This window comes from Bufo gargarizans, unplaced genomic scaffold (assembly GCF_014858855.1).
Source record: "Bufo gargarizans isolate SCDJY-AF-19 unplaced genomic scaffold, ASM1485885v1 original_scaffold_1377_pilon, whole genome shotgun sequence".
Classification (NCBI taxonomy): domain Eukaryota; kingdom Metazoa; phylum Chordata; class Amphibia; order Anura; family Bufonidae; genus Bufo; species Bufo gargarizans.
The window spans coordinates 57,614-74,401 of NW_025334328.1; the positions used below are offsets into that span (position 1 = coordinate 57,614).

Sequence of the window (16,788 nt, forward strand, 5' to 3'; positions counted from 1 at the left end):
AGCGTCATTGTTCCAGCAACGGAAATGCCTGCCGGATCCGGAAATCCGTGTGCAAACTGAGATCATTTGTTTCCGGATGCGGATCTGTTGGACAAATGCATTGAAATACTGGATCCATCTCTCCGGTGTCATCTGGAAAAACGGATCCGGTATTTATTTTTCAAATTTTTACAGGTGTGCGAATGCGCAGACTGGAAAACCGGATCCGTCCATGCAGTTATTTCCTGAACGCATGGTACCGGATCCGGCATTTATACATTTCAATGGAAATTCATTCCGGATCCGGCATTCCGGCAAGTGTTCCGGAATTTTACCGGCCAATTACCGTAAAAGGAACGGAAGACATCCTAATGCATACTGAACGGATTGCTTTCCATTCAGAATGCATTAGGACAAAACTGAAGTGTTTTTTTTCCGGTATTGAGCCCCTATGACGGAACTCAATACCGGAAAACTTTAACGCTAGTGTGAAAGTACCCTAAATCTTAGAGCATTAGTAAATGTGCACCATTAAGGCAGGGGTGTTAGCTGTAGTTGGTACAAGAAACATTGCTTTTATGGTGGATAGATGTTTGCATATTTATCCCTGGGAGTATTGCCAGGAGTCTACTTACCATGTAAGTTCTATTTAAATGGGTTGTCTCATGTATATAAACCCGGTCTCTGTGCTCTGTTATGGCATAGGGATGTCATAGAGCGGTATCCCAAATAGAAGACAGTAAGCCGCTTGGCTAGACAGGCTTCTGTTAGGCTTTAAAGGGAACCTGTCACCGGGATTTTGTGTATAGAGCTGAGGACATGGGTTGCTAGATGGCATCTAGCACATCCGCAATACCCAGTCCCCATAGCTCTGTGTGCTTTTATTGTGTAAACAAACCGATTTGATACATATGCAAATTAACCTGAGATGAGTCCTGTCCCTGACTCATCTTACGTACAGGACTCATCTCAGGTTAATTTGCATATGTATTAAATCGTTTTTTTTACACAATAAAAGCACACAGAGCTATGGGGACTGGGTATTGCAGATGTGCTAGGGGCGATCTAGCAGCCCATGTCCTCAGCTCTATACCCCAAATCCAGGTGACAGGTTCCCTTTAAGACAATTGGCAAACTTTTTAACAGGACAATACCATGAATATACTCAGTTATTGGGGAACCCTGTCCACAGAGAAACCTTGTGTCATGTGGGTTGCACTCTGTAATTGTTAACCATATGCTCTGGTCTTGATCTGTTTATTGCTTAACTCAGGGGCTGGGAGTGCAGGGTATCAGACCCCCACCGATCTGATATTGTTGACCTATATTGATCAGTATCTAAAAGGTGGATAACCCCTTTGAGGGTACTTTCACACTTGCGTTTTTCTTTTCCGGCATAGAGTTCTGTCACAGGGGCTCTATACTGGAAAATAACTGATCAGTTTTATCCCGATGCATTCTGAATGGAGAGTAATCCGTTCAGTTTGCATCAGGATGTCTTCAGTTCAGTCGTTTTGACTGATCAGGCAAAAGAGAAAACCGCAGCATGCTAAGGTTTTCTCTCCCGCGAAAAAAACTGAAGACTTGTCTGAATTTTTTTCCATAGGAATGTATTAGCGCCGGATCCGGCATTCAGAATACCGGAATGCCGGATCCGTCGTTCCGGCATGCGCATGCGCAGATCGGAAAAAATGTACAAGACGGATCCGTCAGTCTGCATGACAAGCGGAGAGACGGATCCGTCCTTGCAATGCATTTGTGAGACGGATCCGGATCTGTCTCACAAATGCTTTCAATCAGCGGCAGATCGGCGGATCCGGCGGCCAGTTCCGACGATGGAACTGCCCGCCGGATCACACTGCCGCAAGTGTGAAAGTAGCCTAAGGCTGTATGCACACGACTGTGAAAAACGGACATGTGATGTACATTTTTTTTAACGGCCATCACACATCCGTTTTAAGACCAATGGTAGTCTACAGGGTTATTCAAACAGCTGTTTTTTTGACTGTCGGGGAAAAACGGACGTAAAAAAATAGAACCTGTTCTATCTTGTCCATTTTTCCCTGACAGACTGCCCCCATACAATATTTAACGTCCGTTCTTCAGAAGGGCATCAGTGAAAAAAAATGTCCATAAAAAATGTCCGTCATGTCCATATAGCGTTAGGTGGTGTGGAAAAAATTCAACATAAAATCCAAGGCAGTAATGAATGGAAAAAGTCATTGTTGTAGGAGCGGCAGCACAGATTCCTGTTGAAAAAATGAGATTTGAAAAAAGAAAAAATCTGACCATACCCATTTTCTTCCACACTGATGTTTATTTGTCTCCCTACCAAATTTTCTGGAGACGGTCATGTCATGGGTGCTTTCTCTATACAACTCCGCAACCTTTGGTGGCACCAGATTTTCTACAATCCCATCCATGGCGTCGCTGAACAGTAATAAGAGCGTATATAATATAGTCTTGATCTATAATGACATTGTACATTACGTCCTTGGTGTGATGGTAAAGCGGCGCTCGTTTTAATTTACACGACTTTAAGGATTGCTTTCTGCCTTCATACCTCATATATGAACGCTTTAATTGAATGCTCAGATGTCTTTCATCACAGTGTGGTGAATAATATTATTTCAGCACTCTATACTTTTCTTCCCCCCAGTAAATGTACCACCATAGAAGCTAATTGAAAATGACTTGGGAAAATGAAAATGATGAGAACTCCATTACAGGGAAGCCTTTCTCTGCAGATTGTAATAATTGTGTTATTCCTCATCTGGATGAGCTGAGTGATTTTGCTTTACCGTCGCAAGGAACCGTAATGATGATTCCATATACCGTCTGTGTGCATGTGGTGTCATGAATACTTGTACAGGTATGCTAGCTTATTTGTGGGGAAGCGATGGAATAGCGGTAACAGCTGGAAACAAGACTGACAACTGTAGGCCTCTCGGGTATTACTGATTTCATGCATTTAGGAGAATAATAATAATTTTTTTACTCTAATACCTGGTGATGGTAAAACAAAGAACTGCATGTTGTCCGATTAGCATTGACAAAATGCGTATATGCATAATTTATGCCTGATGTGCTCGATTAGGGCGGTGTGAGTGCACTGGTACTGTGCTGTTGACATATAAAAATAGCACTGTAAAGTAGCTCTCGGCTGTGGATGAGGCGGCGAATGTGAAAATGTTTTTCAGCTTGCACACTTTTTTCATGTCTGTTTTTGCAGCTCGGATCATCTTGGCGCTTCTCTTCTCTGCCGCCATGCGCTCCTCTCATCCTGCGTTTGTCTCCTGCAGCCTCTCCTGGGATCCGTTGCTCTCTGTTCCTACCATTATTTATCGGAGCGCTCCCCGGGTTTTCTCGCACTCTTTCTCCTTCAGCGGATATTTATTTATTTTGTTTGTAATTCAGAGAATTCACACCACATTAAGCATTTTCATTACCTAAAATAATTAGGTGATGGGAGAGGAGCGCGCTCTAATTTGCTGTCCTTAAATAAAATTAATGCTCCTGTGATGTTGGCTTTGGCCATTTTTCTTCCCCAATTACATTCTGGCCTCCCATCTATTATCTGTCCTGATATACGACTCAATTACTGGCAGCAAACTGCGGGCAAAGACGGTTACGGCAAAGCGCGGGGAAGGAGACATGGGGTGATGGACAGAGAAGTGTGTAGAGGACTAAGGGGAAGGAGAGAGTCAACCTGGTAGAGATGCTGATACACGCAAAAAGGTACACGAGCGTCTGTAACGAGATTCTCTGAGACACCGTCCCTGGTGCTGTGGATTTCTAATTTGGAATTTATGGGAATAAACATTTAGAGACATTTTGCAATAATGAGAGCATAACAGTTATTAGACCTGCTTTGTCTAAATATAAAATTATTGCCCCAATATGCTTTCCGTGGTACAACTTCCCAGTAATGGCCGTCTGTAGAGAATCGACTTCCAATACATCTGGTAAATCATTCTAGAGTGGATAGGTTACAATTCGGTGTCACATTAAGGTAATGATGTCAATCTAACCTCCCTTCAGCATCGGTATAATCTCACAGAAGTCACTGATACCCAAGGAACCCCTCTGTTCGGCCACTTTCACACAGTTAGGCCTCATGCACACAACAGTATTTTTTCCCGGTCCGCAAAACTGGGTTCCGTTGTTCCGTGTCCGTTTTTTCTTCCGTGTGTCTTCTGTGAGTTTTGGAGGATCACCGCCTGGACGTGCGGAGCCAAACGGATCCGTCCTGACTTACAATGCAAGTCAATAGGGACGGATCCGTTTGACATTGACACAATATGGTGCAATTGCAAACGGATCCGTCCCCTTTTGACTTTCAATGTAAAGTCAGGAGTCCCTATCAGAGTTTTCTCCAATCCGATGGTATATTTTAACTTGAAGCGTCTCCATCACCATTTGGGTTACATCGTGAAAACTCGGATCCAACAATATATTCTAACACAGAGGCGTTCCCATAGTGATGGGGACGCTTCAAGTTAGAATATACTAAGAACTGTGTACATAACTGCCCCCTGCTGCCTGGCAGCACCCAATCTCTTACAGGGGGCTGTGATCCGCACAATTAACCCCTCAGGTGCCGCACCTGAGGGATTAATTGTGCGTATCATAGCCCTTTGTAAGAGATCAGGTGCTGCCAGGCAGCAGGGGGCAGACCCCCCTCCCTCCCCAGTTTTAAATTCATTGGTGGCCAGTGCGGCCCCCCCCCCACAGACCTGTCACTTACCAGTAGGAGGAGCACCCGGCCGGTCACAGACAGCGCAGGTAAGTATAATGCTTCTAAAATTGCTAAGTAACCATGGCAGCCAGGACTGCAGTAGCGTCCTGGTTGCCATGGTAACCGATCGGAGCCCCACCGATTAAACTGGGACTCCGATCGGAACTCTCCACTGTCGCCAATGATCGGGGGGGTGCGGCACCTGAGGGGTTAATTGTGCGGATCACAGCCCCTTGTAAGAGATCGGGTGCTGTCAGGCAGCAGGGGGAAGTTATGTCCACAGTTCTTAGTATATTCTAACTTGAAGCGTCCCCATCACCATGGGAACGCCTCTGTGTTAGAATATACTGTCGGATCTGAGTTTTAATGATGTGAAAACTCAGATCTGAAAAGCTGTTATGCAGACAGATCTGCAGATCCGTCTGTGCAAAAGTAGCGTATGGACACGGATCACGGACGCGGATGAGAATCTTGTGTGCCTCCGTGTTTTTTCACGGACCCATTGACTTGAATGGGTCCGCGAACCGTTGTCCGTCAAAAAAATAGGACAGGTCCTATTTTTTTGACGGACAGGAAACACGGATCACGGACGCAGGTGACAAACGGTGCATTTTCCGAGTTTTCAACTGACCCATTGAAAGTCAATGGGTCCGCAGAAAATCACGCAAAACGGAACAACGGACACGGATGCACACAACGGTCGTGTGCATGAGGCCTTAGTCTTTGAGCAGTGATTTCCATCAGTGGCTGTGTGTCAAAAACACAGAACAGGTGCAAATCCTTCCATTATACCCCATCTCCGTGAAGGCTCCACTGGTTTTGCCTCAAAATGTAAATCACTGAGCAAACGCTGACTGTAAGGCCTCATTCTTGTCAGAGGTAGTCCTCATGAAGTACTTGCTGCTTGACCATCCATTTCTAAGTGGATTAAAAGACTGGGGACTGGGAGGTAACTATAGTTAAGGCTACTTTCACACTGGCGTTTTGGTTTCCGTTTGTGAGATCCGTTCAGGGCTCTCACAAGCGGTCCAAAACGGATCAGTTTTGCCCTAATGCATTCTGAATGGAAAAGGATCCGCTCAGTAAGCATCAGTTTGCCTCCGTTCAGTTTACATTCGGCTTTGGAGGCAGACACCAAAACGCTGCTTGTCCGTCTGCCGAAAATGAGCCAAACGGATCCGTCCTGGCACACAATGTAAGTCAACGGGGACGGATCCGTTTTCTATGACACAATCTGACACAATAGAAAACTGATTCGTCCTCTATTGACTTTCAATGGTGTTCAAGACGGATCCGTCTTGGTTATGTTACAGATAATACAAACGGATCCGTTCTGAACGGATGCAGACATTTGTATTATCTGAACGGATCTATCTGTGCAGATCCATGACGGATCCGCACTAAACCCAAGTGTGAAGGTAGCCATAGGAGTCCAGGCTTGACATTCAGAATAAGACATTTTTGGAGACAATCTGGAGAATTTTGGAGGAGCAGGTGTCTAAATTTCAGTTACGCCCCCTGTAAGTTTGACCCTGCAATTCTGCATTCATAACTAGAGACTTTGCTTTAATTTAATCATTGAAGGGAGTGTGCATTAGAAAGTAACCTGTTGCTTAAACGTGGTTTTTATGACAGACATTTTTTTCATGCGATTATCTATTATATAAAAAAAACACATTTGCCGTTGTTACTGTAGTCACTGAATCCTCTCAGTAAATTGACACTTCCTGTCACAGATCACTTTTCAGCAGTAATAACATTATCATCACGAGCAAGATTACAGTGACAGATAAGTTATATAGAGATAATACCAGATCACCGCATTCACAAAGAGTGATGTTCGCCACTTATCTACACCCCCACCCCCACCCAAATTGACCTCTTCCCAGATCACTGAACATGTCTAGAAAACTCTCCCATAGAAGTCAATATGCACCTCCTATCTGTTGTAATTGATGTCCCACGTGGCTGCTGTAAAGAATATCTCTAAGGCCAGATTCATGGCTGCCCCTATAATCATGTACAGAAAACAGAATTAAAGGGAAACTGTCACAAGGAAATGACTGCTAAACCAAGCAGAATGGCTTGTGGAGACAGTCCTCTTGCCTGGCCCTGCCGATCAAGGAGAAGGAGGGACTAGGAGAAGAAGGGTGCACAGAGTGGCTTGGGCCGGCCCCTCAGTGCACTCAACAGCTCATTTGCATATGAATGTAAAGTGCTTTTTCTCCAGAACGAAGCAACGGATTACTAAGTGACAAGTATCATTCCATTCAGCTGAGCCAGCCCTACAAGACCTTGGGAGTCATTTACTAAAAAAGTAAGATGCAGCCAGTTTATTATACTTGTTTCATTGGTGATGTCAATACACTAGAAATTTAAATCTAGATCACCTAGAGCAGTGGTGGCGAACCTATGGCACGGGTGCCAGAGGCGGCACTCGGAGCCCTCTCTGTGGGCACCTGCACCCTGGAAAAAGTCTATGGTGTACCAATATGCCTTAGACTTTTCCTGCCATTCATCAGCGCAGGGCGCACTATGAACGGCACAGGCGGCGCAGTGAATGTAGGCAGGATATTATAGCTAAGGGATAAAGTACATGGAAGATATACTATATTGGACTGTAGTATTCCGGGTAAATTGCTGTGTGGGCACTTTGCGATAAATAAGTGGGTTTTGGGTTGCAGTTTGAGCACTCGTTCTCTAAAAGGTTCGCCATCCCTGACCTAGAGTGTCGGGCGGCAGTGGCCTTGCTCCTTTCTCTAAGCTCTACCTGTTTTTTTTTTTTTTAAAGAATGTGGCTAGAAGGTCATAGAAACTCAAAAAAGTAAAAAAAAAAAATATTATTTTTATTTGTTTTGCAAAATGCCAGTTGTACACAGACTGGCATTTTTTGTATGCCAGAAAACTGGCGCACACACTTTGTAAGTGACCCCCACCTATTGTGTCTGGTATCACAGTGAATTTCCCGGTGACAGGCTCCTTTTAGAAAACACTGATTAGAAAAAAAGGGAATCTGTTTCACTATCTGGTTTTAATTAGTGAAAATAAATATAGGCGACACATCCTCCTTAAAAGCCATTGATCTGTGCCTGGTTTATGGGGGGAGCACGTTTCGTCGATATGATCAGAGGAAGCTGAATGCTTTAGACATTGTCCGGTGTCTTACATGGCCTGACTACTTACATACAAATATGGGAAAGTGAAGTTTGTATTCTCTTCCAGACATTTCTGGCCTAGTGCTGGAAAGGAATCAAACGTCTTGCTTCGGTGTCTTACGAAACCCTCCGTCTCCACACCTGTAAACGGAATAGAAGTCAGCCTTTCGAGCAGCTGGCTCTTTGTATGGATGTGTTTGTCACTGTGACACGCTGTGCATGATTGGATAATCCATAGGAGAAAATTGGCATCTGGTGCAGTGAGTTTATTGGCTTAGATCAGTAGTCCGCTATAGAGACCAAGGCAGTAAATCCTATAAATGCAGCCACGGCTGTTGTATGCTATTGTCAGGCTGCTCTGTCCATCAGTGTCATAACGGATCAATGTCTGACCCCTTCATGTTATATGCTGCAGCTGGAATCTCTGACACCTCATGTTTCTGTCATGCAAGTTATTTTTTCTAACGAAAATAGACATTTTGACATTAGGGAAGACAAGATAATCTCTTCATTCCCACCGTATCTGGAATAAGATTGAAATACAATTATAGTTACTTGCCAGTTTGCATTAGATCCATAGCTACCTACTGTATGTAACGCCAGATCTGGTGGTTAGCACTCCCGCCTGTCTCAAGATGACCTTTAGCTTTGTTCCTTTTTTCTGGTTCTGTCATCACTGCTGTGCCTGGCTGTAAACTGCTGACTATTCTGAGGACTTTAATCTGGGGATCACTATGCAGCCAAGTCTAAGGGTGAAAACCAGGAGATCCCTTAGACTCTGCGCCCCAGTCTAGCCTGCACCAAACCAGTTGCAGTCCTGTAAGGATCCACTTTCAAGAGACGTAACCCTTATCAGTCAAAGGAAAGTAGGAATTAGACAGGTACAAGTCCACGCTAACCAATCCTTCTTTCTCCTAGACTGCACATTCAATAGACAGATTGCCAGTGGATCCTGGATCCCCAACATATTCTGCTGCGCTCTACAGAGTGAACTCACCCTAATATTATTGTCCCCCTAAAGAACCCACAGACAGCAAAGGCCAAATCATATGAAGTCAAATACCTGATGCATCTTTTTGGAAAATCAGAGGAATCCTAACAACCTGGTGGAAACACAGTAACTACAGGGAGCACAAGGCAATCACTGGATCTGGTGTTACATAGGTAGCTATGAAGCTAGGCAGACTGGAGTGTAGACTAACAGAACCATGGGTCAAGACCAGGAGGACCAAACTGGGACTGTCAGACTGAGCCATGCGTCAGAGCCCAGAGGACCACACTGGAGCCATGGGTTACAATCAGGAGGACCTGTCTGGAGTGTGGTGAGATGGAGCAGTGGGTTGGAGCCAGGAAGACCAGACTGGAGTGTTTTAACAGAAGAAGCAGACAAAGGTAGAGTCAGGGTCCAGGCTGGGAGTTACGAACAGGAACTGGTCAGAACCAGAGTAGGGCTGATCTGTGCTAACACTCAGGCTATTAGTGAGAGACCTGGCTGGGTTGAATGAAGCAGCCTCAGAAAGGATCATGTTGCACAGCATCAGATCCTGGAACCAGGAGGACTACAAGAAGTTAAAGACTGCTTTCTTGTTTATTGATCCATCTCAGAAAGGGTTACTGTGGTATCACATGTCTTGTGAATGTCTTCAGTATATTATATTTAATAATGTACTCTATAAACTGATATGCTGCTATTCACAGGAGTATTTCTGTTATACATACGCACACATCTTCTACAAAGACACTGAAACCTACGATATGAAACCAAACGCTTGTGTTTCTTAGAGACATCTATAATTTTGACAGAACCACGCTGTCCCAGGATACGCTTTGAGTAGTTGCCCCATTTCGTATGTGCAAGACATGTAGTGGACTTCTGGGGTTGTCTTTTTCCAAAGATATATCTTAAAGAACGTGAAATGAATGTTTGTCCAAGGATGTCAGGACGTCACACTGTGTGCAGCATCCATGGATGCTATGTATGTGCTCAATGTGGAGAGGACACTAGAGTTTAGACAGAGGCCAGTCAAGGTGATGCTTGTAACAGAGCTCATTATTAGAAGGGAGAAATAGTTTTAGTGAAGAGGCTACAGGAATACCTAATTATTTCTGACATTGTCTATCCAAGGATGCTTAAGGGAAGGAAGATCAGCATCTGATCCTTAATCCTGTATTATACCCGTCTACCTCAATTCAACACTTATTAGTGCTCCGTGATCTTTCCTGCACACAGAACAGAGAGAGAGAGGGATTATCCGTGCAGTTCTCCATTGAGGAGATGTCTGAATACAGTTCTCCATGAAAAAGGAACTTAAAATATTTCCACACATTATGTATATAATGTTGGCACCCATAGTAGGTGGGGATGATTATTTCCATGTAAGAACCTCCAGGATATCATTCATTTATACTGCAAGAAAGCATGGAAAGTACTGTACATGCAGGGGTGGACCTAGGAACTTAAAAGTGGCCCTGAAAAAAAATGCTAAAAGTGGCCCCATTTTGTAGTTGGGTCCAAACTGATGGAAGGCAGGGTCAGAAATACCATATTGTGGCACATTATACCACCCCAACAGAGCCAGATACCACAGTCCATCACAAAATACTGCCAGCAGCACAAAATACATCCCAAAAAACCTCCACTGGCGGGCCGTGAGGAGGGCCCAGGCGGCCCACTGGGCATCGGCCCACCTGGAAACTTTCCTGTAAGGTCTATGGCCAATCCGCCCCTGTGTACATGGTTCACAGAATAATCTGGGAGCCACATGGCTATACAGGCTACGACGCCATCATAGAGCTTAATATAACAATACTACTTGGGTAGTGCACCCCAATGTGCAAGGGTGCCAAAATTCTGAATGCTTCAAATATCTGGAATATTGAGGAATCTGTAGGGTTATGGGGCCTATTGATTCCAGATTAAGGATGTGTACTGCATTTCTTGTACTGTGAACATTTTTATTCTCTTAAAACCAGCTTTTTAATATTTAGTTTGCCCAACTTTTGCCCATAGCCATTGTACTGTACATTGAGACACTGGTCTCTGATTTGGTCTCTATTATGGGACTGCTACACATCTATTTGCCTGACCAATTCTAACCCCTTTTGCTTATCTCCAGCATTCAGTCTTGCATTACCAGTACAGATGCGTCATCTACATTCCACATTCAATGTTTGAGTAATTATGTTATCTATCCATTGTGTCTTGTACTACAAACTTTGTTAGTTGCTCAATAATTTCACCTCACGCCTCCTAGTGATCTGCCCTCACACTGTTCTTTCTGGTCATAATGAACAGGCCACTAGGGCCAGATTTACACCACTGGAAATGTGTTTCCCAGCTCGACCATGTTTTAATGACCTGAACTCACAGTATTATGGATCCCAATGATTCTCTGAGAAGCTGAGGAACACATCCAGAATATGGACTGTGAACATATGAATTAAATATAGGTGCACTTGTCTCCAAAAGATTCCACTGTTATTCACTCGTTTGTCTTAATTTTTTCCTGACATTTTATGATTTTAATACCTGTTTTTTGTTTGTAGGTATCTGGGTGATGGTCGCTTTCATCTGGAGTCAGTAATGATTGCCAACCCAGACACGAAGGCTTTCAGGTATTGACATTATGATTAATTTTCTGTTCCTTACCATTCCGTTCCTGTCCACACAGAAGATGAAAAATCCCACCATAGTTACATAAAATCTAACAGTAAAAAATATCAAGTAGAAGACGTTGATCCTACCTGGCGCCACAACTGCCAAATCCCAGTTTTCCTCTACATAACGGTCCACCACCAGTTCTAAGTGTAAGACAGCTTCTGAGCTGTCTTACATTTAGACCATTTTCTACACCTAACCCAGGCGCAGAAAATGGTAAATGAGACCGGCCTGCCGGCTTGTCCTCTTCCACACCACACCCCCTTTTGTAAACCTAGCGCCAGCGGGGAAGGAGTCGCAGATTCTGCAGCAACATGGCATGCAACAGAATGTGCACCAGATATACGCCACAAAAGTGGCGCATATCTGTTCATAAATGACCCCCTGTATTCTTACTAGGCAGAGCTTTGATGTCACGTTTTTGATAGACACTCCAGGATACTATAGAACCTTTAGGACCACACTGCACATAGAACGCTCATAGATCTGCAGTACAAGTGATCTGGCACATCAGTGTCAGATAGGTGCAGGTCCCACCTGTGGGACCCACTCCTATCTCCAGAACAAGGTCCTTGAAGTAAAGGGAGAGCAGCTGTGCATATGCAGCCACCTTCTATTCATTGCTATGGGAGTGCTGGCTCAGCTATTTCCAGCAGTCCTATAGCAGTGAATAGAGAGGTGGGTGTGCTTGCTCTCCATTTAGTGCTATGGGACTTCTAAAAATAGCCAAGTGAGCTTGCTCACCTATTTTCTGAAGTCCAACTCCCATAGAAGAGCCCCCCCTATTTTTCTTGAGCCATAACTTTTATTTTTTCCATTCACATAGCCGTATGAGGGCTTGTTTTTTGTGGGACAAGTTGTTCTTTCTAATGGCATCATTTAATATTGCATACAATGTAGTGGGGAGCTGGAAGAATTCCAAATGGGGTGGAATTTACAGCGTTCCCTAAGTGGTAAAACTGACCGGTTACTTTCATTCCCTGGGTCAGTACAATTACGACAATACCACTTTTGTCAAGTTTTTCTTGGGTTTTGAAATACTATGAAAAATAAAAACCTTGAAAAATAAAAAGTTTTTTATGTTTTCATTGCCATATTCTGACCCTTATAACTTTTTTGTAGTTATGTGCACGGAGCTGTGTGAGGGATTATTTTTTACGGGGCAATCTGCACTTTTCATTGACATCATTTATTTTAAAAAATTGTTGAAGCAACCAAAAAATGGCGAATTGGCCATTTTGACTTTTTTCCTGTTTCGCCATATGGGATGAATATTTTAATATTATAAAAGTTTGACTGTACATGGTGATGCCCACAATAATTATTTATTGTTTATCTATTTTTATTTAAAATTGAGGGAAAGGTGGGTGATTTGAATTTTTTTATATTTTTAAATACCTTTTTTGTACACTTTTTTTATCGTTCCCATAGGGAACTTGAACAAGCGATCATCAGAGTGCTTCTCTCATGGACCCAGATCATTCAGGAGGACCGAGGCTGCAGCGCACACTATCTGGCTCCCTACTAGGTGATGCCAGTGCATGCCCTGGGGTGTGCGCTTCCAAGTTTTTGCTCTCCCAGATGCCGTGGTCACACTTGTCTGTGGTATCTGAGGGGTTAAATGTGTTTGATTGACATCATCATCGACCGCATACATTAGCCCTGGTGGCACACAGTGGCCATGCTGCCCACTGCGCTTGTGAGCGGGCTCCAAGTTTAGGTACAATAATACATGTTTAGAACACCTGCTGTTGAATCCAGATCAGTAATCCATTCCCTTGCTATGTGCCCGCAAACCAGCCTTCTCCTGGAGTCCTCTCCATTAGGGCTCATTCAGATGACCGTATATTTATGTCCGCAAATGCTGAACGGATGTGGACCCATTCATTTTAATGGGGCCACAAAAGATGAGGACAGCATGCTGTGTGCTGCCGCATCTGTATGTCCATTCTGTGGCCCCACAAGAAATATGGGACATGTCCTATTCTTGTCTGCAATTGCAAACAAGAATAGGCATTTCTATCATAGGGCTGGTCGTTTCCGCAAAAAAATGCAGAACGCACATGGCCGGTATCTGTGTTTTGCAGATCTGCCATTTGTGGACCGCAAAACAGATACGTAAATGCACAGGAGTCCTCTCAACGCATTTGCGGGTGCTCAGCAGTGGATTGGGGGCGAGTATCGACATACAAATTTCTGATCCGGAGTCGGCGTCAGGCGTTCTACACAAGCATTACTGTACTTATTAGGCCTTCCAGAGGTGATTGATTCCCCTGAGAGCTACATACAAGTGCGTGGTTCATTTCTGAGCTTTGATGGGTTAGACACTAAACGTATACCATTGCTCTATATGTACGTATGCGCCATGAATACCGCTAGCTTTAGAGTACATTAAATGGCTTTTCCAGACATCCAAAAGTGACGGATATGACCTATGAAAATGTATGCTTGTGTTTAGCGTTTTCCCATAATTATAGCTCAAATATCCCTTTATTTGTCCTCTTAGCAGTAGCAGGTTGAAGAGATTTACTCACTTTTGCATATTTCTTGCCCTTGATGCTGGTGTTCGGCTGCAGATGCATCTGTTTATTTCCTTGGCTCACATTTTCAGCGTATCTCTATGAGATGCATTTTAAATATTCCACATTTTATCCTCCATAAATAATGTGCATGCTGAGCTGGGCTTGTTTCTTGATCATTCCCAGGGTTTAAAGCATTACACACCAGACTTGCGTTTCTGAATATGGTGCCTGAACAAATGTTTCACAGATTCGCAGTGTGTGGGCCCACGGTGAAGATTGTTGCCGAGTTCTGTATATAATAGGTCGTACCAGTTCATCTGCTTTGTCGTTCCTTCCTTGGGTTGGTGTTCCAAAAATGTCTTGGCCTGAACTCTGCCCTATTCAGATTACACTAAAGAGGGATTGTACTTGGTGTATTGAATGCATTGTTAATCTGGGGCTCAGGTAAAGAACACTTAGTTCACACTGGAACTAAACACATGGATTTTCGGAAATCTTGTGTGAAAGCCCTGGAATTATTCAAAATGTGTTGAGAAACTTGGATCAACACATGTTAATGGAGGGATAAGGGCCGGGACAATGGGCTAAATGCTCAGAATCGGCATCATCCATTATTTGTGAATTTTAAGGCTTTTGTTTTCAGTCGGTGCAGAAGATGGGGTGTGCTCAACTTTAAGGATCGGTTTAATAGGTTGGACCTGTAAATTGTGTTATAGGGGGAGCTTATTGATAGGATTAAAGAGGACCTGTTATCTCTCCTGACTTACCTTTTTTAATATATACTTGAATTCACTATGATATAAGGCACATTCGCATCTCTGGTGGACGTTTCCGGCAGGGCTCTAGCAGAGAACAGCCTGCTGGTGTTCACCGGATCCAGCATTGCCAGATTCAACGGATCACCGCCAGAGCTCTAGTAACTATAATACGATCCAGCATGCAGTGGTTTTTGTCCGGCCGACAGCTGGCATTGCATTTATGCTGAATCATCGCTAACAGAGATATCAACACGGCCTGACAATTCTGGGGCATCTTTTCTTAGACCTCTATGTTGTATTATTATTCTCAGAAATGTATGAATACCGTACATTCACAACTGATCGTTAGAAGTTGGGGATGAGTCCCTCCACACCCTGACATTGTTCAGTCAGGGCTGACTGTGTAGAGACTCGCCTCTCTGAATGGTAACACCCAGTTCTTAATTTCTTCTTTCATTTTCATCAGGAATAACAAAGGAATGGTAAAATGTTCTATGAAAAGATGCTGTAAAATTGTTAATTCATGTAACATACAAGTATTTACTAAAATAAGTTGACGGAGTTCACATGTCCCCTTTAAACCACACCAATGATCTCCATGTAACGTTGGACTGATGTAGTTACATTGTGTCTTGCAGTCCATTTCATCCTAGAGGTCCATTCTGAATTGTTTTTTTCTGCTTCTTCCCTCATATTTCCAGCAGTCTCCTGCAGGTCCAGTGTCTTTATAGATTATGTCCTGCTGGTTTGTGTTGAGAGGTGTCCACTGCTGTGATGTAGGAAGATTGTGTTTAGTGGAGTACTTGGTGTTAGAGAATCTCAACTAAGCTTTTAAGGACCTGTCAGTAGAATTCAGAATACATCGGTGAATGAGTGAGAATGGGCTGTAAGACATGGTATAACTACAGATCACTTACTTCATGTACTTTGGTAATAACTATGTACTGTACATGCTCGGACTGGCAAATCGGAGAAGCGGAGGATCCACCGATGGGACCTTCTTTCTAGTAGGCCCCATTCAATACTGATGCTGCACACACTAGGGCTGTGCTTTCTAGTCCGTTCCCACTCCTGTCAGTACTGATCTTGCACAGACTAGACATACATATAGAGACTTCAGCAGCAGAAGAAACTGGTTCAGAGCTTCATCAGTGAGATGGAGGACACATCCGACTTTGCGTGTGTGTGGTTGTCTGCATCAGAGCTCCGGAAAACCTTTTTTTTCCTGAAACAATCCGCATCATTCGTGTGAAAGAGGCCTGAACGAAATTTCAGCCCTTTATTTATCCCCACAGTAATGAACCCAGCATCTACACTGGGTTTGCCTCAGGCTTAGGGGAAAGTCCCATTACCAACACCTACACGCCATTCCATAAAAATCCAGGCCCAATAAAGTGCCTCAGCAATCTACACTTTGCTGAAACCACCCAGATTTCCCAAAATCTTTTACTTCAACCATCTGAGCATTCTGGGTGAGATATACACCCCCTCCAGTACTTTTACCAGACACCATGCTTCACTCTACATAGGTATGATCCATGTGATGTACCTTTACATGGTGATGACCCGTATAGTAATATTTTCTCACTTCATGTTTTTACATAGTTATGATCCATAGAGTTATGTTTTATCTTTACATAGGTATGGCCCATATAGATATGTATGAATCGCATAGTAAAGTGTTCTCATTTTACCTTGACATGGTTATGATCCATTTAATAACGTTTTCTCACTTTATATCTTTCCATACTGTTGGTATGATCTATGTAGTAAGGCTTTCTCACTTTGTCTTTACATAGGTACGATCCATATAGTAAGGTTTTCTCGCGGGAGTATTACGATCACAGCAGCATGCTAAAAAATCGAGGCAATGCCATTTCATCGGCTGCGAGAGCTAAAACATGGGGCCTCATTCTTGGTACTTTGGGGCGACAAGGATCCCCCAAAATACTTGAGGTAAGCACTTTCCCGGCTCCGT

General features: G+C 43.6%; 1 protein-coding gene across 1 annotated transcript in view; it reads left to right on the forward strand.

The window, feature by feature from the left end:
* LOC122923229 (2-(3-amino-3-carboxypropyl)histidine synthase subunit 1-like) overlaps positions 1-16,788 on the forward strand; it is a gene marked incomplete at its 5' end in the record, with an annotated part of 94,255 nt that overhangs the window by 53,230 nt on the left and 24,237 nt on the right. The window contains 2 exons of the mRNA XM_044273990.1: positions 11,419-11,487; positions 16,610-16,766. Of these exons, the coding sequence (XP_044129925.1) occupies positions 11,419-11,487; positions 16,610-16,766 (226 nt within the window). The remainder of the gene's footprint in view (positions 1-11,418; positions 11,488-16,609; positions 16,767-16,788) is intronic.